This window comes from Galeopterus variegatus, unplaced genomic scaffold, assembly GCF_000696425.1.
Source record: "Galeopterus variegatus unplaced genomic scaffold, G_variegatus-3.0.2 Scaffold342, whole genome shotgun sequence".
NCBI classification, from domain to species: Eukaryota; Metazoa; Chordata; class Mammalia; order Dermoptera; family Cynocephalidae; genus Galeopterus; species Galeopterus variegatus.
In genome coordinates, this window is record NW_007726453.1 from 226,644 (window position 1) to 247,391 (window position 20,748).

The 20,748-nt window shown below is 35.4% G+C and overlaps 2 protein-coding genes across 3 annotated transcripts in view; one reads left to right on the forward strand and one right to left on the reverse strand.

Annotated features, from left to right (window-relative positions):
* Nucleotides 1-267: 267 nt before the first annotated feature.
* RSPH4A (radial spoke head 4 homolog A (Chlamydomonas)) lies at nucleotides 268-10,897 on the forward strand. 2 transcript variants are annotated; one of them, XM_008567745.1, is made up of 6 exons: nucleotides 268-1,084; nucleotides 4,686-4,920; nucleotides 6,299-7,039; nucleotides 8,241-8,391; nucleotides 9,018-9,135; nucleotides 10,575-10,897. In XM_008567745.1, the coding sequence occupies exons 1-6, from the start codon at nucleotides 405-407 to the stop codon at nucleotides 10,807-10,809; spliced, it is 2,160 nt and encodes a 719-aa protein (XP_008565967.1). In that variant the 5' UTR covers nucleotides 268-404; the 3' UTR covers nucleotides 10,810-10,897. The 2 variants fall into 2 exon arrangements, with proteins under 2 accessions (XP_008565967.1, XP_008565968.1); XM_008567746.1 differs by lacking the exon at nucleotides 8,241-8,391 and having other exon boundaries at nucleotides 10,575-10,687.
* Nucleotides 10,898-12,463: 1,566 nt separating this feature from the next.
* The window catches only part of ZUFSP (zinc finger with UFM1-specific peptidase domain), a 17,285-nt gene continuing 9,000 nt past the window's right edge, over nucleotides 12,464-20,748 (reverse strand). The window contains exons 5-10 of the mRNA XM_008567747.1: nucleotides 19,211-19,379; nucleotides 16,299-16,487; nucleotides 15,851-16,016; nucleotides 15,209-15,360; nucleotides 13,925-14,145; nucleotides 12,464-12,714 (exon numbers count right to left, since the gene is read on the reverse strand). Of these exons, the coding sequence (XP_008565969.1) occupies nucleotides 12,667-12,714; nucleotides 13,925-14,145; nucleotides 15,209-15,360; nucleotides 15,851-16,016; nucleotides 16,299-16,487; nucleotides 19,211-19,379 (945 nt within the window). The 3' untranslated portion in view covers nucleotides 12,464-12,666. The remainder of the gene's footprint in view (nucleotides 12,715-13,924; nucleotides 14,146-15,208; nucleotides 15,361-15,850; nucleotides 16,017-16,298; nucleotides 16,488-19,210; nucleotides 19,380-20,748) is intronic.

Consider the following 20,748-nt stretch of genomic DNA (forward strand, 5'->3'; position numbering starts at 1 on the left):
ACAACTTGGATCAATCTATCTGACCCTTTCAAGTCCTCCTGAGCGGACTCGCCATTCCTCCTACCTCGTGCTCAAGTCGCAGGAACTAGCTCTCGGGTTTCCAAACAAAAGAGTCCAGGTCGGATTGGCTGCACTAGAAAGAGGGGCAGGGGCTCTACCCAATCACAAACCTAGGCTTTTCCTCTGTCTTAGCCTCCTTCCTGGGATCTTGGCACCACGTGTGCATTGTTTTTCTTGGAGGAGCCCTACCCGGGGTTGCTATGGAGATAGGACGCTGCAACTCGCAAGGCAAGAAAGACTCAGAAATCGCTTAGGAGACCTCAGCAAAGCGACAGCTCCGTGTTGCTTTCTTCCATATCTTCTCGTCCCCTTTATCCACAATTTTTCCCCCCCTGATTCCTTCCATGGAAGACTCGACCTCCCTGAAGCAAGAAAAAGAAAGCCAAGAACCGGAGGAAACACGGCCGCGAGGGGAAGGAACGACAGCAGTTTCTCCCCCATATGCTGAGCCTGAGTCATCCGAGCCCTTGGAGGTGGAGCAGGGGCCGGAAACTGGAGCCCAGCCCAGGAACAGTCCTCCTCGGAGCCCCCGGTCTAGAGCCAGCACATCTCTGGGTGACCTCACGGGACTGGGAGCATCACCTTCCCCTTCTGCTCCTCAGGAGTCCTCTTCTATTCCTTCTCCCCTGTCTCTGGCTAGACAGGACCTTGTGGCCCCATCGCAGTCAGACAAGACCCCTAGTGTGATTCCTGAAGCTGGGACGCCTCATTCTGATCCTTTGGAACTATCATCTGATAAAAGAGAATCAACTCCTCATCACACAAGCCAATCAGAGGGAAAAACCCTTCAACAGTCTCACCAACCCAAACCTCACTCGTATGGGCCAAGGGATGCGAGATATAACAGCTCTAAACAAAAAGAGCTGAGATTTGACATTTTTCAGGAGGAAGACTCAAACAGTAACTCTGATCTAGATCAGCCCGAGCTGGGGTCCTCTGAAGCCGAGCCCAGCATGCTTGAGATTGCCATTCAGAACGCTAAGGCTTACCTGCTGAAGACCAGCAGCAAGTCAGGCTTAAATCTGTAAGTGTTGGAGAGAATAAAAAGAGAAAAGTCAGGCAAAGCAAGAGGGGGTGGGAGTATCTCTGTGTGTGAGTGAGTTTCTGTGGGCAAGTGGAAATACATTTGACAGAATTGTATTAGTGAAAGAGTTAGTGACTTAATTCTTTGGCCACTCACTGGTTGGGATTCTTCAAGCTGCTTTTTAAGACCCTAGGGCTTGAAAGAGACCTCAGAGATAGTGAAGTCCAAGTATCTCTCCAGGATACTTGTAAAAAATAATTGTCTACTGGTGGTAGGGAGCTCATGTCTCTAACTTAGGCATTCTAGTGCTTGCATGGCTTGGTTTAGAGTTCCCACTCAGGCCAGTGCTAGGGTGGCAAACCATCCAAATTTGCCTGGGACTGTCCTGAGTCAAGTCCTGAAAGTTCTGCATTCTAAGAAACCTCTCAGTCCTGAAAAAACTGGGAGAACTGGTCATTATGCAGGCCACACAGAACACATGACATGTTTTCCAGGTCACTCCTGAAATGTGATGAACAATGATCGAGGTAATGTTCTGGCCATCCCATTATAACTTTGATTTCAGAACTCATGACTAGGTATAGATTTCTAGAGATTCTTGCTTCCAGAGTTATATAATCATAAATTCAACAGAATTTTAGGGCTAGAAGGGACTTTAGAAAACATCTAATACAATCCACTTGTTTTTTAAATGAGGGGTCTGAGTCATGGAGAAACTAATTTTCTCAAGATTCCACTGGCTCACAGCATTCACTGCCTCTTACCTCTCCCTCCATCACTGTGCTCCAGCCACATGGCCTGTCAGTTCCCTTTGCCCAGAATGCTTCTTCCCTAGGTCTTGCCCGGCTGGCTCCTCATTCTTCAGAACGCAGCTTCCATATAGCACTAATATAACAGCCTGTTCTTTTTCTTTAGAGCAATTAATGCCATTTATAATTTTGTATATATTCATAGATTTATATTTTAATGTTTGATTCTCCCACTAGATTGCAGGGCCCTGGAAAGCAGGGACAATGTGGGTTTTGTACTGCACTATCTAATTAGTGCCTAGCACAATGCTATCAAGTATTATTTAATACGAATGAATGAACGAATGAATAGCAGCACAGGGACTACAATCTATACCTTATGAATCTAGTTCAGTTCTCTTTATAATCTGCTGAGGTGCCTCCTGATTTATCAGTAAATATTAGTTGAGTGCATATTGAATATAAAATGTGACAAATGTTTGCAGCTATTTCTAGACTTTAAGAAATATGAGATATAATTTTAATGTCTAATGAATAAAAAAACCCAATTAATATTTGAAGTGAGAAATCTTTCACTAAGTCCAAGATTGGACCATTTAAAATATTATTTATAAGTTATTATTTTAAACTACAGTTTACTTAAGAATGTGATTGGCTATTTAGTAGTAGATTCTTCTTGAATTTCTGATATAAACTTCTTGTCATAATGCCCTGGGTTAAAAGACAAACACAAATTTAATTCTACTTCCAAATGCCATCTCTGAGATAATAAATTGTTATGTTCCTTAATATTCACTGTTATACTCTGAGCACTTTAGAGCCTGCAGTTAAAAACTGCTCAGTAAAAGATGACTTTAACTCCAAATCTTATATGAAGATCTAATCTGACAGCCATAAAAGCTATTTTTCATGGCAATTAAAACAATCTTTGACTAAAATACAGGGTCTGATAATGGTATTTTATCATGGAACAAAAAGCCTACAGAAAAGAATTGCTTCTTCCTTTCTTCCATTCTATTAAAACAAATTATTAATCCTCCCTAACTGAAAAAAACTATAATTATGAATTAAAATCATATGACCATATTTCATAATTGGACATAAAGCCATTTCCAGGTGTGGACATTTATATACTATCCGGACCGAAGAACTATGAATAAAGCACAAGGTAGACATTATATTAAAAAGTGAAAAGTAAAGTGAAAATTTGGACTTCGACTCCCTGATCTGATGTCATGCACGACCCCTATTGGAGCAAAAAATCAAACACTCCAGTTACAAACCCAGCTATTGCCTGGTAGATAACAATATTTTTAGTCTGGTGGCTTCTCCATAAGTTTCAACACTGAATGTATATTAAGGAAGCTTGATGAAGTTTTAAAGAAACTCCTAGTCAAAACATTTCTGTTATTTATGAGAAGAGCAATATTTGGGGAAAGAATGATATATTCTTCAAGCATAATATTTTTAACTGCCCTTCACCTTGACTGCCCATATATTCTACACATTTTTCTCTGGCGTTCCTAAGGTCCACAAGATAAATGTAGACATTAAAGAAAAAAATTTTTTAAATAGGTCAGGTCAATTAATAGAAAATAGGCAATTATTGAGCATCTATTTATTTTGTTTTACTACAATAAGGGAGGAGATATACAAAAAATAAAATGCTAATTCTGACCATGGAAGAACCTAGTGCAGTTGCTGAATAAGAAATACAAAGTACAAAATTTCATAGCAGCATATCAGTGTTCTCATAAAGGGCCACCTAAACTGAGGAAGAATGGTTTTGGGGAATGACTAGAGTGGTAAGTTCTTGAGGATAAAGGGAGTTTTATATTATTTTTTGAGAGAAATTATATATATGGCATATATATATATGGCATATATAGATGGCATAATGAGCAAAGGCACCCAGGTAGGACTTAACAAATGTATGAAAGTGATTTTTATTAGATTTACTTTGCTGAGGGAGAAGGTCTAATTGAACTAAAAATTAGAAATGACATTGAAGCCATACAATGCATTTCCATCAGAGGCAATTTATGCAGGTTTCCACATTGAACAGAGGAGTTTCTTTTCAACATGAGAGCATTTTGATAGACATTTTGGCCTCTTAAACCATAAACCCACATTGCATACATGGTATTTGAAAAAGCACACACTAACAGTTATGTACAGAATGTAACGAATGTAATAAATTAATGAGAAGGTAGAGGCAGCACTAATTCAGTTGTGAAATTAAAAGGCAAGTTTTTTAATAGAATAGAGCAAAATATTAGAGTGCCTCATATTTTAATAAAGGTGAGTAATATCTGATGACACTTTTAGTTGCGTGTTGGTGGAGTTTGCAACATGAATGTATTTCTTTTAGGTCTAAAAAACACTGAAGTAGATAATTGGTTTTAAAAAAAACAGAATAGAAAGGAAGAGAACAGATCTTAAAGACAGAGTCAATAGGATTTAGAAATCAAATTGAATTTGGGAAGGCGAGAAAGAGGATGGAAAAGAAGTTAAGGTAAAAGAGTGAAAAATGATGTTAATCACTTCTAAATATATAACCAAGAGATTTCAGGTTCAGAAATAAAATGTGAAAATGTACCTGATGTGGAACATGTATCTTGCTATAATATGTTTTTCTTTAACAACTTAAACATCCATATCATATCTGAGGCATTGCCTAAGAAAAGTTCTAGGATAGGTTCATTGTGGCATAGAAATTACCTGAAGTGTTTATCCACTGACAATCTCTGGAGGCTTCAAGTTGTTGAAGTTCCGTAAAAACCAACTAATTGAGTCTGCGTGAAATGATTCTTCAAATGCTCTTGATATTATCTGGAATTTTCCCTGTGTAGATACGATCATCTTTCTAATATGCTGACCAAGATATTAGATGAGCGTCCTGAAAATGCTGTTGACATTATCGAAAATATTAGTGAAGATGTAAAGATGGCATATTTTATCAAAAAATTAGATACACTCCGAAATGAGAATGAGATGCTTCCAACATATGAAATAGCAGAGAAGCAAAAGGCTCTTTTTCTCCAGGGACATTTGGAAGGAGCTGACCCAGAACTGGAAGATGAAATAGTAAGTCACTGCTATGAATTTTAATAGTCAAATCTTAGACTTTCATTTGAGATGAGTGGGGTATGGTTTTAAATTCATACCAACTGCCTTTTATTGCTTTCTAAATAATATTTGCATCTTATTTTTCTTAAATCTCTTCCAATCAACCTCATTTCATGAAACTTTTTTCCTTGTCCAGGGTTTTTTTGTTTTTTTCATACTGTATTTTACAAGCCCTAGCTGTTTGTTGTGTATTTATAGGGTAAGCTTCTTGATATTAGAGAAAATGGTTTCATCATATTTTATATTCTCTAACGTGCCTGGTACAGATCCAGGTGTATTGTTGTTTCTTACTGAATATTTGCTAAATAATGAATGGATGTCAGATGATTAAAAGCTAGGTTTTAAATCGAGTTGTGTCTTTCCCCCTTTAATTTACTAGATAATTTAGAAGTATTTCTAATGTAATTTGCTTTCTCTTTTAAGGCAAACTCCTCTTATTCTGTCTTAATATTATGAATACTAACGTCAATGGGACACAATTCCCAATAGCAGTTAGGTATTCCATTTTGTCTTGTAGCCTGTTGTCAAACCAATATAATAATTGTTACTATTTATTAAGTACCTAGTATATGCCAGACCCTTTCTATATATTATCTTTCTATATATTACCTTTACCCTTCAGGTTGTTGCAATGTGATTATCTCTGAGGCTTGGAAAATTTACTCACTTGCTCAAAGTCACACAACTAGTAAGTGATTGAGCTAGGATTCTACTTCAGACCTAACTCCAAAGCCATCTGATTAGTGCAATAAAGAAAAAACCTCATATGAAAGAAGCTAAAATTTCTGTGATGCATGCACTAGATTTGATTCTCTAATTATAGCTTTCCCCCGTCACCAACTTTTTCTTTAAATATTTTCAACAATTTGTCTACCAAGATTAGAAGAAGTATTTTATTTAGTAAATATTTATTTTTTTAATATAGAGTAATATAAACATGTATATATAAAACCATATTTTTTTTCTAAATATGTGCAGACCTAAGTTATACTACATCTTATTTTAGGATAGAAAGGGAGTCACTTAAATATATTTATAAAAGAGAGATGTTGAATTTTTATTATTAACAGTAGTTATTAAATTCTCTCTGCCTAAGATAAACACATAAAGTAACTTATATTATTGAGTATAAGACACAATGGTAGAAACTACATTTATAAGTCATGAGAGAAGAAATGAAATTCAGGAATTATCATAGTTTGATATAATCTTGAAAGAAATGTCAAATAACTGGTGGACAGAGAAAGTAGAGCTAATATCAAGATGTGTTTAAAAAGGGAGGTGGGGCAAGCTCTCTCTTATGGATCAATTTTAACCACAACATTTGCTTTCCCAGGCAGAAATCCCTCTTCCAAATATAATGGAGTCAGCTTTTTATTTTGAACAAGCTGGAGTTGGTTTGGGCACAGATGAGACTTACCGCATATTTCTTGCCCTCAAGCAGCTTACTGACACCCACGCAATCCAAAGGTGCCGTTTCTGGGGCAAGATCTTGGGTCTGGAAATGAATTATATTGTAGCTGAAGTGGAATTCCGTGAGGGGGAAGACGAAGAGGAGGGGGAAGAGGAAGATGTAGCTGAAGAGAGGGACAACAGAGAAAGTGAAGCTGACGAAGACGAGGAAGATGAATCACCAAAGTCCTTCTACAAGGCCCCACCGGCTATACCAAAAGAAGAAAGTAGAACAGGGGCCAACAAATATGTCTATTTTGTTTGCAGTGAACCAGGAAGACCATGGATAAAGTTACCATCAGTTACGCCTGCACAAATTGTTATTTCAAGAAAAATCAAGAAATTTTTCACGGGGAGATTGGATGCTCCCATCATAAGCTACCCACCTTTCCCAGGAAATGAGAGCAATTACTTACGAGCACAAATTGCCCGAATTTCAGCAGGGACCCACGTCAGTCCTCTAGGATTCTATCAGTTTGGCGAAGAGGAAGGAGAGGAGGAGGAAGAGGTAGAAGGCGGGCGAGATAGCTTTGAGGAAAACCCCGATTTTGAAGGCATCCAAGTGATCGATCTAGTGGAATCCCTATCCAATTGGGTTCATCACGTACAGCACATTCTCCCTCAGGTAGGGGCTTTGCAATTTTCAATCTATCTGCCAATCAGCAAACATTTATCAAATAGTCCCTACAATGCACAGACACACACAAAACGAAGATCTTCAGACTCTAAATGGAGAAAGAGATCGTTAAGGAACAAAGTAAAAACAGAGCACTATATAATTGCCAGGGTCCCAGGGATCTTCAAACAGATTTTTATTTTCAAATGGAAAATAAAATAAGTACTTCTTTGGAGTATTTGACAGGTGATATATGGATTTAGATTTATGCGTGTTTTGAAATTACTCTATTTTTATATGTTAAATATAGATGAGTGTCTTAATTTTGGAAATGATTCTTTTATTAGATCTCTATAATACATGGAGCGTGTATGCTAAGAACAATAAAAAATGAAAATGAAAGCAAAAAGCAAGCAAACAGCGCTATAGAGCATCTATTGTGCCAGGTGCTGTTAATAGCACTGCGTGTGTGTGTGTGTGTGTGTGTGTGTGTGTGTGTGTGTGTGTATACATATATTCCTCACAACAACTCTATGAAAGAATATTATTATTATTATTTTACAGATGAGAAAGTAGAGGCAGAGAGTTTAGGAAACGTGACAAAGGGAATATTGCTAATAAGTGACAGTCAGATGTGAGGCTATGCAGAATGGACCCAGAGCCCATCCTCTTAACTGCTCTGCAATACGGCCTCACTCTGCTGTACCTGCTATACTGCAGGTAGAAAATCTTGAGCACACTTTAATCTAGACAAGAGATACTGGTAGGTATCTCTATGTGAAAATTAATTAATGAGAACTTATACACCCCACATTTTGATACCTAACATTAAATTACCACTTTTTAAATTTTGTTGTTGATCATCATCATCATCATAGCTTTACCTTTCATGTAAATTATTTATCACACACCAGAAAAATGCATTATTACCATTTTTACTAAGGTTCTGCTAATTTAAAAATATAACTGAACCTTCAAGGTTTGTAACTTCAAAAAGTTGGCAAATTGTTGAAATAAGTAGTACCGTTTTTGCTTTTAATGGCCTAGATTGAAATTGCACTTGGTAAATATATGTTGAATGAGTGAATGAATAATTGACCAAATTCCTACACAGTGAAACTTCATCTTGATAGTTGGTTCAATCCAAATAAATATTCTGAGATTTTAAGGTCCTCATTAGACTACTAAATCTTGCAACATTCCTTCTCAGGGTCGCTGTAATTGGTTCAACCCCATACAAAAAAATGAGGAAGAAGAAGAGGAAGAAGATGAAGAAAAAGAGGAAGAAAAAGGAGAAGGGCCTGACTACATAGAACAGGAAGTGGGGCCGCCTCTTTTGACACCAATCTCTGAAGATTTAGGTAATTTTATATAACTATATCACACACAGACACATAAACTGGATAATATACTATGTGCATTGTATGGCAAATATATAAGAGTTGGAAACCTCTAAAAAGTGGGCTAGAGCCAAAGTTCCAACCCTTTGCCCCTTCCTGTGTTGTGGGATAGGAGGGAGTAGAGAATGCAGCTGGCCATACCAATGTTCCCTGACAGAGGCGGAAGGAATGACACGGGGATGAAACATAAGTTGGCTACAGCTCTTACTGGAAATGCTGACAGTTATGTTGTGTGGTACTGTTTTTTGTTTTTGTTTTTGTTTTGTTGTTAAGTGTACTCTTGTTGCTATATTCTTGTTTCTTCCTACTCAGCCTTGGAGTATTTGTGTTCATAACCCTTGATCTCTCTCATAACAATTTGACCTTTCATTAGTCATCAAATATTGCTTCCTCTACCACATAAGCCTTAATATAACTTCTTGTCTGTGTTGCAAAAATGAAGATATATATTTCAAATTTCATTGTTCCAAATGTTGATAAAATGCCCTCCTGATTTTACGTTAAGCTGCTAATGCTTTCACCTTTCTTTCTATATCAAATGTGTGTGTTTAAGATGTTATGAATTTGAATTTCTTTTTGGGTTCTAGAGATTCAGAATATACCTCCTTGGACAGCACGGCTCTCCTCCAATCTCATTCCTCAGCATGCTATTGCAGTCCTTCGATCCAACCTTTGGCCAGGAGCATATGCCTTTTCCAATGGCAAGTAAGTATCTCATCACTTACAAAGCCATTACTGTGATTTTCTAAGCTCCAGAAATTATAAATTATCACTGGAATGTTAAGCTACTATTATTTTAACTCATCTTTGCTATTTTAGGTTTGTGTGGCATAAAATCTCATCTGTATTATACAGTAAAGTATGAAATTCAGGACATTAGAGTAATTCACACTTCTGCCCTTTTAATTATTCTATTAATTAAGATTAAATATGGTTTTTTGCTATGTTTATTTGGGTAATTGACTTATTCATTCACTTAGTAGATTAATGGAGGTAATTCTAAGTAGCGTTTAAATTAGTTTGTCTCAGATCATTTTTTTGGACATCTTGATAAAAGATAGCTAAAACCATGCTTTACTTAGGCTATCACTTTCAAGAGAATTAGCGTCAAGAGAATACTAAAAATCCTTTATTCCTCACATAGAACACACACTTCCATTTGTCTTTGCTTCTATTTCTTTCCTAATAACCCAGTGTCAGAAACTCAGTTGAGCTGAAACAAGAGCTGAGCTGTGAGGGGTCAGGGTAACTGTTAAAGTAACAAGCCAAAAATCAGAGTTCAGCCTTTAATTATTTACAATGATAGTATAAGCAAGAGAAAACTTTGACTTTCACTGTTCCATTTCCCCCCATGGAATGGCTCACCAGTGCAAGGTCCGGTGGATCAGCACAAATGTGGGTGTCATAGATGTGGGGTTGTGGGGTCATCTCACTGATAAGAGAGGCCCTGAACAAAAGGCTCCTGCAGTTCTATGGACCAGGGGGAGGATGGGAGGGCTAGAAGGAAGAAAAATACTGAATACAGTCATAAGGGGGAAGGGAGGTGCCAGAAGGCCTCTCCTGAAGGCCTCAGATAGACCTGGGATGAAAGCACATGGGCTGGGAATACAAATATGCAGAGTATGAGAAACCAGAGGGCCAGTGTCCTTGATCACAACTCCCCTTACAGACAGCAATACATTGGTTATGCACAAAGTCTGGTGTGGAGGGGGGGCAATTTTCCCTGGTGAGGCCTGCCAGGTAAAGCCTTTGTGATTACCCATGATCAGGCTTGAAGAAAATAACAAACCCAACTCCTCACCTGGTCGTTTGCTGGGTTAGCAACTTTTTAAATCTGTTTGTGAAAGGTGGTACCTTTTTTTCCCCCCGAAAATAATTGAATGACCAAAGTCTTTTTTTTGTGGTCTAGGTATAGGGTACATTTTGACAGGATCTGGCCCCATGGTTTTAACCAGCTTGAGCGATTTGGGACAAAATAATTCCCTGTGGTAGAAGAATCATTGAGGGATATTCTACCTGTACCATTTTAAATATTGTTTTTAAAAATTATGGGAACATGATACTCTATGCACTTTATTATTACAGAATGGTCAATTTATCTTACTGAAAAAATTAAGTAATGATCTTGTTTTTTTTACTTATAGAAAGTTTGAAAATCTCTACATAGGCTGGGGTCATAAGTATAGTGTAGACAACTATACACCCCCAGTTCCACCACCAGTTTATCAAGAATACCCCAGTGGACCAGAAATTACAGAAATGAACGACCCTAGTGTGGAAGAGGAGCAGGCTTTCAGGGCTGCACAAGCAGCAGCTGTACTTGCATCTGAAGATAATGAAGAAACTGAAGATGAGGATGAGGAAGATGATTATGACTAAGAATACAATTAGCCTGATCTTATGTGGCACTGATACATACGCATCCCTTATGTCAGACTGATTTCATATATAGCTATGTGTACACACACACACACACTTGGGTACTTCAAAAAGTTCATGGAAAAAGTTAAAATACAAACATCCCATGAACTTTTAAAAGTACCCTCATATACAAATATGAAATTATTCATGTGCAAAATGCCATTCTTTGAAAATATCAAATATGGAATTTCATATGTAGAACTATTAATGTTTATAGAAAGATGCTCAATGGATTTTCTGGAGGCTAAATGACATGCAATCACATCAGTGTCCTGATGGCTAAGAATAATGGATATGTGCTTGTGTATTCTTGTCTTTAAAAGATCTTAGGTTTAATTTCTTTTTTTCCTTTTTGTCTTTTTTCGTGACTGGTAACGGGATCGCAACCCTCAGTGTCGTGCCCGTACTGCGACCGGCAATGGGATCGCAACCCTCAGTGTCGCGCCCGCAGTGTGCTCAACCAGTGAGCGGACCGGTCTCTATATGGGATCCGAACCCTCGGCGGGAGCGCCACTGCGCTCCCAAGCGCCACACTCTACCGAGTGCGCCACCGGGCCGGCCCCTTAGGTTTAATTTCTAATATGATAAACAACTGAAAGACATAACCCACAAAAGCTTCTTGGAAACTTCAATATTTTTTAAGTGTCAAGGATTACAACAACAAAAATACTGATAATCACTGAAGTAGAGCATGTATTCTTAAGCCTTTGTAACTGCCTACTTTTGGGCCTGTGACATTGTGTACAAATACTGTATATGTGTATATATTCATATTTTTCCATCAGAAAGTATGTTCATAATTCCATCACCTGCTCAAAGACTATAGAAACATTCAAATTTTTAACCCTTTTGCTACTTCTCAAAACTTTCTCAATCTGATGTCTTCTCCCTCCTACAGAAATTGATTTGAACTGATTGGGGAAAAATGATTTGCACAGAGATGGTTAGCTGGGATATCAAGAAACTTAAGACTTAAATTTTCTACCACTGCTTTTCTAAAACATTATTTTCATTGACTAAAAAATTATTTTTAAGTCTTATATGTACCAGAAACCTGAGGCTACGAATAAAAACTAGGCACTGCTCCTGAAATAATAGAGCCTTTCATTGAAGGGGGTAATATAGAAAGTTAAATAAAAAATTAGAACAGATTACAATTTAGCAAGTTTTGTGATACGTGTATTACAGGGTACCATAGAACAACGCTTCTCAAATTCTATGGCAAAGGACCAATTAAAAAAATAATAGTTCCAATTCACTGCTCTTATTTTTGTAAAATAAAATGTCACAGGAATTCTTAATTTTTCTGTACTTATTTTGTCACAGACTGGCAATTTGCAGATCACTACTTTGAGTAACATTGCCGTTAAGCACTTAGAAGGTGCATTTAATCCAGACTTGAGTAGGTCAGGAAGCAGTTCTAAAAGCCACCGGGTAGAGTGCTGTGAGGGAAGGGTTCTAGGCAGCACGGGCTATAGGAAGTCTGGAATTTTTCCATGACCAATACATGTAAAATAACTGAGTACCTAATGCAAGTAAAGAACAAATGCATATTATTATCTTCTGGCCATAATACAAAACTGGTTTCTGAAACATGGATAAGAAAAAAACCTACAATGCAAACAAGATATTTTATTGAAATAATTACTAAACAATTAAGTACTACAGGTATAATTTAATTAATACAGGCATTTTAGAAATTAAATTATATGTTGAGTTCTTAGAGAATTCATAGATTCATAAGTTGTATTAAGGAGTTCAGTATCTGAATTTGAAAAACAGTGTAATTCCATAATCACTGAAGTGCTTAATTCTTCAAGGAATCTTCTCAGCTGTAAAGACTTCAGAAGCTTGTCTCCTGGCCTTGAAAAGGAATTTAAAAAAACTATTAGTTGTAAAGTAGAAGCCAATTAATTAGAATGTATTAGTTATCATGCTAGTATAAAAAATAAAGCCTAGAATTTTTTTCAAGATAATAATGAACATCAAAGAAGATAACAGACAAAGATAAAATGGAATGAAGTAGAAAGAATCTTCTTTAATTTCTTTATGGCTTGGCTTTAAAAATTTTTATTCCTAATTTCATAAGTTTGAGGTTGTAATTTTCCTTTAGAAGTTTTCGTTATGTTCTCAAATGTTATCTGCATTTTGGTGAGTGTGCATCTTGGTATTTTAAAATAATTAAAATGAAGCCCTAACTTTATCTGGCCAAATTAATAATGGGGTGAAAAAAAATGAGTGCAATTTTGGTATTTAAGTCATTGCAATAAAATCTTTTAATGTATCATAATTAAACTGAAGAAGCTCTTAAACAATCCTTGTCTTTATATCCCAAGTCAAGAGGATGAAAAGATCAGCCTGGCTCTCTCTCATTTCAAACAATTTTAGTCTTTTCCTCCATGATCCTGTTATTCTCCATAATTCTTCTTTGCTAGGCCTCTGTCTCTTTTCTCTTTAGAGAGAAATAAAATAGTATGAAGTACTCAAATAGGGGAAATCATTTCTTTAAGATTCTGGGGCCTGTGCATTTTCTAGATGATGTGCTATCACATAGCTTCAGGCAATACCAAGTGGAGGTTTTTCAATTCCTAAAAATTTTTCTGTAATATATCACTCATCATTTAACCACAAAGGATAAAGATAAGAGGCAACTCTAATGAAGTGAAATTCTAGAACTGTGTATACCCAATAAGCTCAGGTGCATAAAACAGAGCTTCAGGAATCATAAGAATCACATTTTAATAAACAACACTTATAAGACCAATATAAGTTAGGTCTCTAGATCAAATTAGGTCATTATTTGTAACTCATCTTACATTAAAAATTATATTAAATATTATAATATTAAACATTTTTATGAAGCTCTGAGTAAAGTAATTACAAGTCTTTACATTCCATTTCAAATTTAAAGATGCCCATTCTAGAAATTAAATGACATCAGAAAATGTCTTTGCCATCCTAATGAAATAGAATGATGTGTTAGGAAATACAAAGGGGTAACAATGATTTTAACTAAGAATTTTCAACTTTAAGTTCAACCCATTCAGGTGTCACATAATATTTAGATACTTACAACTTTCTCTTCTGGAGAAAGAGTACCCTCTACTGCCACTACCTGGTATTGCTTATGTTTTAAATTTCCCACAGATTTCCGAAGTTGCTTAAGACTGCTAGCCTCTATGTCTTGCTTTAACAGTTTCTGCATTTCTCGAGAAGGACATCCAGGATCAAATATTAGTAAACACAGTGTTCGGTTTTTTCTCTCTTCAATTCCAACAACTGTTCGACTATGACCTATCAAAAGATCAAATAACAGGTATATATATGTCATATCTATAACTATACATATACACAGATATTACTATATATGTTCTCTCTCTCTATAGTGTGTGTTTAAAAGATAGTCAGTCTTTCCAATATGTATGAGGGTACTTCAAAATGTTCGTGGAAAATGGAATTAAAATATACTACGAATCTTTCCATGAACTTTTAAAAGACCCCTCGTTATGTATCTGAGCTCTCTAAAACACAAGAGTTTAGTTCTACTTCCTAACCTTCAGTTTTCTTTTGTTGAATTTTAGTTTTCTAAAGGCTTTTTAAAAAAAATTCTGTTCTACTCTGCCATATATTTTACTTTTCCTTTTCTAATCCCTTGATCCCTCTTTTTGAAATTATCTCAAATGAAAAAATTTGAAATTTACATATCCTAGAACAAAAACTCTCATGGTTCCAAAAGGTAAACAAAAGTAAAATTATATCTTCTAGAATATCAATGGAGGAGGGCTTAATCTTTTATAGTCTGTATTCCTAAATAATGAAATTCCTAACATTTATTTCTCTTTATTCCTATCAATCCAAATCATCCACTCAACAAATTTATCAAGTATCTACGTGCCAGGCACTATTCCAGGCGGTAAGGTATACAGCAGCAAACAGGACAAATGTGCCTGCCTTCATGCAGCTTATATTCTACTGGGAAGAGATACTCTATAAATAAGGTAGATAAGGGAAGGAAATGGCAGGGTGGGAGACTGGGATAACAAGTTGCACTTTTAAATAAGGTGAGGCCAGAGAAGGCCTCATTTAAATAAAGATCTGAAAGAAGGTAAGGGATGACAATTAAGGGACAGTGAACTAGACAAAGAAAACAGCAAGTGCAGAAGGCCCTGAAGATGCCAAGGATATCATCCTTCACTACCCAAGAACGTCCTGTAATGACAGAGTAGCTCTGAAAATCACACACCTAATGTCACAATAGCACTCCCTTCTTCCCATTATCAGAATCTTAACCTGTCCTAAAGCAACAGACAGTTTTGTTGTCTTATAAATGACACTGTTATCTATGAGTTATACTAACCTTGATGCTGAAGGTAGAGAGGAGGTTTAGATGTACACACTACCTTTGGACTCCCTTCCCTCTCTGAGGAGTAATAGTTCAATATCCATTCAAATAAGTGAGGGTGTGTACCCAAAGGACCAGTTGACTTGTGAAAATCAACAATATGGCACCTATAAAAAATTGACAAACTATTAAGATAATATTTTAAAAATATGTTCATCAATGGAGTTATCAAATACAAAAAATTCTTAGAGTTAATTTTATCTAGCCATTACTTCCCTATGAAGGGAAACAATATTTACACAATTGTAATGATGTCAACTCATATTTTAATAAAAACTGAGATTTAATCACATTAGAAGGAATGAGGGTAAGCAGGAGGAAGGTATAAAAAAATACAATAGACAATGTCTAAAAACTGATAAACCAAGAAATAACTATGAAAGCATCTTATTAAAAAACAATGCAAGTGACAGTTGCCTCTGAGAAACAGGACTTGAGAGTAGACAAGTGCATGAGATAGCGAATAAGTTGTTGGTTTTCATTATAAGACTTTCAGTGCTACTTAATTTTATTTTTTAACTATCGCTTTGATAAAATAAAAATTAAAAAAACAAAAAAAGCTCCTAGATAACATTAACTTGGGTTTTAGGTACATACTTTACCCTTAGGGAGGTCAGGAGTGTATATACTTCACATGCTCCAATCCAGGCCTTTGTTCCCTGTAATCTATTATTAAGTTGAGAAGCCCCCTGAGGATCAAAACCTTCCTTCCATGCATCTTCAATCATAGATTGAATTTTTGGAATGCAAGGAACTGACATACCTAAAATTATATAAGCAATCGTGTTATATGACAGTTACTAAAGTACTGAACATTTAACAGTATATCATATATAAAGAAACCTCAAACAGTTTTTAAGACAGTTATTCTTGACATCGTCTATTATATCATTTTCTCTTCCTTCGACCAGAATTCAGATTTCTTATGTAAATATACAAAAAATACTTCTGTTAAACCTATTAATTTTGCCTGCTATAAATTAATTCATTTCATATCATATATATTTCATTAGGAGACAAGTTTAGAGTACTGTATTTCACATACCTTTCAAGCAATCATCATAAGCATCATTTTGTAATAATGATGAAAGTAGCATTTGGAAATTTCTGTAACCACAACCCCAACCTTTGTCGCCTAAAGATGAATGAAAGTGATCCACCACTGTAGAAAGCCACACACGGCGCACATCCATGGCAGCATTCTGATAATACCTATGAAGTGCTTCAATAATTCCTAAAGTAGAAAAGAGATTTAGGAGATTTAGAAGGATTTATTATCACCTTTAAATGGTTATCTCATACATTTCTAATGTCAACCCCTTAAGCTCAGTATAAATCCTGTCAATTCCATCTTCTTTACCTTCTTACCCTTTTAACCTTAGTTCGTGTCCTTGCTTGTTACTACAATCCAAGTTTCCTAACACTGGCATATTACTTATTACACTCAGTTGAAACTGTTGCATCTTTTGTCTCTGTATCTTCAGGCCCTGCACATAAAAGTACGATAGTTGAATCAGTGTTCTTCTTGTCTCTCCATTTTATTATATACACTGCTGAAGATCACTCAGTCCTAATTAATTTCCTCCCAGTCAAAAAACATCAGGAGCTCCCTATCACCCATAGAACAGTTTTAACCTATGGTATATGAAGTCCACAGCAAGTTATCCTCAAATTCACCTTTATTTCATACTGTTCTTCTTGTCATAATTTTGGCTGTGACCTAACTTAACACATTAAACACAATTTTGCCCATAGAGTTTTAATTCAATTTCAGTATTTGCTAAGCACTTGTTATATACCTAGCACTATACTAAGGATAAAAAGATGAATATGACAATATCCCTTGAAATCATATCGACCCAGTCTATAAACAAGCACTATAATATAGATAAACAAGGTGTAAGGACAAGGGACATCTGACTCTGTCCCTTTCCTCCTCTTAGTACACTCTCCTCATGTTTCAAAATCCTACAGATCCTTTAAGGATCAAATACTATAGTTTTCATAGACCCTTCTTCTGATTCTGACCATTTTTGTGACTTTCTTTTTCTGAACACTCATTGCATTTATTTCTTGTGCCGCCTGAGTACTAGTCACATTCTGCCAGAGCAGACTACCACAGTTCTTTGTGTATACTTTACTTACTGTACAGACTTTGTGAAGCTTATAATCAGGGATGTTTTATCTGTATAGCTCATACTTTCTCATAACATGTGGCACCAAAATGATAATCACTAAATGGTTTTTATTGAATGAAGGGTATCCTATAGGAAAATGGTTTTTTGTCTTAAGAAGGTAGATAAAAGGTTAATAAATCAAAACAATCAAATGAACCAATAGTTGTAGCTGGCCTAGCACCATGAAATATAGAAATATAGGTCATTATAACCATTTCCAAAGAACTTGAAAGATACGACTTACATCAAAGAGGAACAATCAAAATGGCATATAACTGAGTACTAAATACTGTGGCATGGAATGGGTATGCTAGAAATTCAGAGGTTAAGAGAAATGTGGACTTTCCTATCATCAGCTTTGATGAAGAGATCAAGATTTGAAACAGCCCTTTAAGAATAGGGGTGGGAACCCCCCAGAAAAATGAAAAAGAAAGTAATATACATTCTTGTATAGTTTGGAATACTTATTACTTATAAGACAGGTGTGTCTGGGTAACACTGTCTTATCAATCACATTATATAACATCTTTAAGGGAAAATTTCCCTACAATAAAATACCTTTTGTTCCTTAGCACCTAAATCTCTTTAGGAATTTTCCAAGGTGAATCTATCTTTTGTTAAATTATATTCTATTATTTAAATTATAACAAGGTTGCAGTGTATAAATGGAAACTCTTTAAATGACAGTTGCTTCAACTAACATTTGCACAATTAACAAAAAATAAAAGTGTTTGCCACTAAATCACTTCTAAATTTCAAGGCAGCTTATAAAAAGGACATAATATATTTATAGCCCAGGCTCAGAAAAGAGAAATATTGCATGTTCTCACTCATAAGTGGGAGCCAAAATAAATAAATAAGCAAACAATAATAGTAATAATAAGTTGAACTTTCAGAAGGAAAGAGCAGAACTGTGGTTACTGAAGGGAAAAGGGAAGAGGGAGGGGAGAAGTGTTGCTTAATGGACACAAAACAGCTACACATGAAAAATAAATTCTGTTAGTGTACAGTTGAGCTAGGCATCTATAATTAAAAATAACTTACTGCATTTGATCAAATGGCTAGAAGAGAGGACACTGAATGTTCTCATCACAAAGAAGTAAATAAGTTTCGCAATGATGAATATGCTAATTGCCCTGATTTGACCATCAAACCTTTGTATACATGTACTGAAATTTAAATTCAACTCTGTACCCTACAAATATGTATAATCAATGTTTCAATTAAAAAAAAAAGGAAAAAGAAAATACTATTAAGTCAAAAATGCATTTAACACACCTACTCTAACAATCATAGCTTAGCCTAGCCTACCTTAAACATGCTCAGAACACTTACACTAGCTTATCATTGGTCAAAACCATCTAACACAAGCCTATTTAAAAAAAAAAAAAAAATTCACCTGTTCCTTTGTACTTTTTTAAATGTGGCTCTGAGAAATTTAAGTTCATATATGTGGCGCACATCATATTGCTTTAGACAGCACTAGCCTAGAACATGGTAAGCACTTAAGTGTGGTAAGCAATAAAAACTTTTTTTAAAGGTTCATTCTCAAATGTCAAGTAAATTAACACAATATAAAAGTAAATTATTTTTAAGTGAATTATTTGCTGTAAAAAAATTCAGATGTTTCAAAACACATTTAAAAAAATTTGAACACAGTCTCACCTAAAACCATACAAACCATGAATTATGAAAATTAAGCAAAATTCAAATGATTCTGATTATTACTTCAGTGGTGTATGCAATATTAAAACTATGATTTTGATGCTTAAGTACTGACCAGAAGTTTTTGTTTTTCCATCATCAATACCAATAGCTAGTGATTCCATCATCTCAGCTTTTCTTCTGTGAAATTCAGATGGATGCATTCTTCCCCTATTTACTTCTATCTCCATATTCCGTAGTTGCTGTTGTTTGTATCCTCCAGAATTATCTAAACCATATTGTCTCTATTGAACATAAAAACAAGTGACTTAATTTTTATGTACCTATACCTCAATGAGGATGGAAGCTTACTACAATTTTATTTGGAAATCTTTGTTGAAACATTCTGGTTTATGGATGTTTATACAAGTCAACTTAAAGTATTTTTATGAAAACTAAATCACACACACAAAATCCCTGATTTAATAATTAACAACCACTTCTCTGTAAACAATCATTGTGGCAAAAGACTTGCTTTCCCTGCAGTAGGGAAAATAGAGGATTTTCTTTTTCTACTGAACGTATCGTGAAAGACAGAAGAGTTCTGAACACATTGCTGATTTTTTTCTAGGAAACTTGCCAGTCCTTGTTATTTGGTTCCCAGATTAGTCCACAAAGGTCTACTTAATCCATAATTCATCCAGTCAATCATGTTATATACACAGTAAATGAACTATGTTTTTGTACGCTGGACCGACAATCTCAAATAATATGTAAAACTGTCTCTATGGAAAAGCTTTCTGTGATCTAAACAACTAACTTGCAAAGTTACAAAACAACCCCGCTTAAATACTGGAAACTTTTTATACTGAAAATATTCAAAATTACATGAGGCAAAAAAGACTTTCAGGCCATTTTTCTTTTCTCCTCTGAATCCTGGTAGAAAAACATTTTGCAAGTAAATTAATCACTAGCAAGAAAACAATCCTAAATTATATCTTCTAAAGCACATCCTAAGGAAAAATAGCCACATGTAAGACATCTAAGAAAAAAAGACAGAGGTCAAATAGTCCTGGGAAAATTATGATATATATAATGTACATCAGTATATTAGAGACTTTCAGAAGTCCTGAAGCATACAAACCTTTTTAACTAAATACTTTCAAACTTACTCAATCATTAACCTTTTTTATTTATACACTATCCTATTAACACACAGAAAATGAAAAGTTAAAAATCCTATGAACACAATTCACACAGATGACACCATAGTCCACAAATTAGGATTAAAAAAGGAGAAACATCCATTAAAAATCTAAATGCATTAAAAATATAACAGATGCTGCCAGTTTAGATACAACCATCCACCTAAGATAAATGAAGTCTTAAATATCATCAAAAAGCCCTTTCTATTAAAAGTGTTTCTGTCTGAATGGCTGAAATGGCAATCTGTAAAAGAATTTAAGACTCAGGCAACATTAATTCAAAGTATAAATTTCACCTCTAAGTATATAAACACTTAAATTCTCAGTTTCCTAACTTGCCCCATTAACTTACACAGGTTTGAATACAAGCTTTACCACTTAAGAGCTGCCTGACCCTGAGCAAGTTACTTAACCACTCTTTGCTTTGTCTCCATTTCTTCATCTGAAAGGGGGGCGGGGGGGGGGGGGG

Excerpts from the sequence above, each read along its gene's own strand:
- RSPH4A (XM_008567745.1), top strand. The coding sequence starts at position 405 with ATGGAAGACTCGACCTCCCTGAAGCAAGAAAAAGAAAGCCAAGAACCG. Across the intron at positions 1,085-4,685 it reads AGCAAGTCAGGCTTAAATCT|ATACGATCATCTTTCTAATA; the intron begins GTAAGTGTTGGA and ends TTCCCTGTGTAG. Across the intron at positions 8,392-9,017 it reads ACCAATCTCTGAAGATTTAG|AGATTCAGAATATACCTCCT; the intron begins GTAATTTTATAT and ends TTTGGGTTCTAG.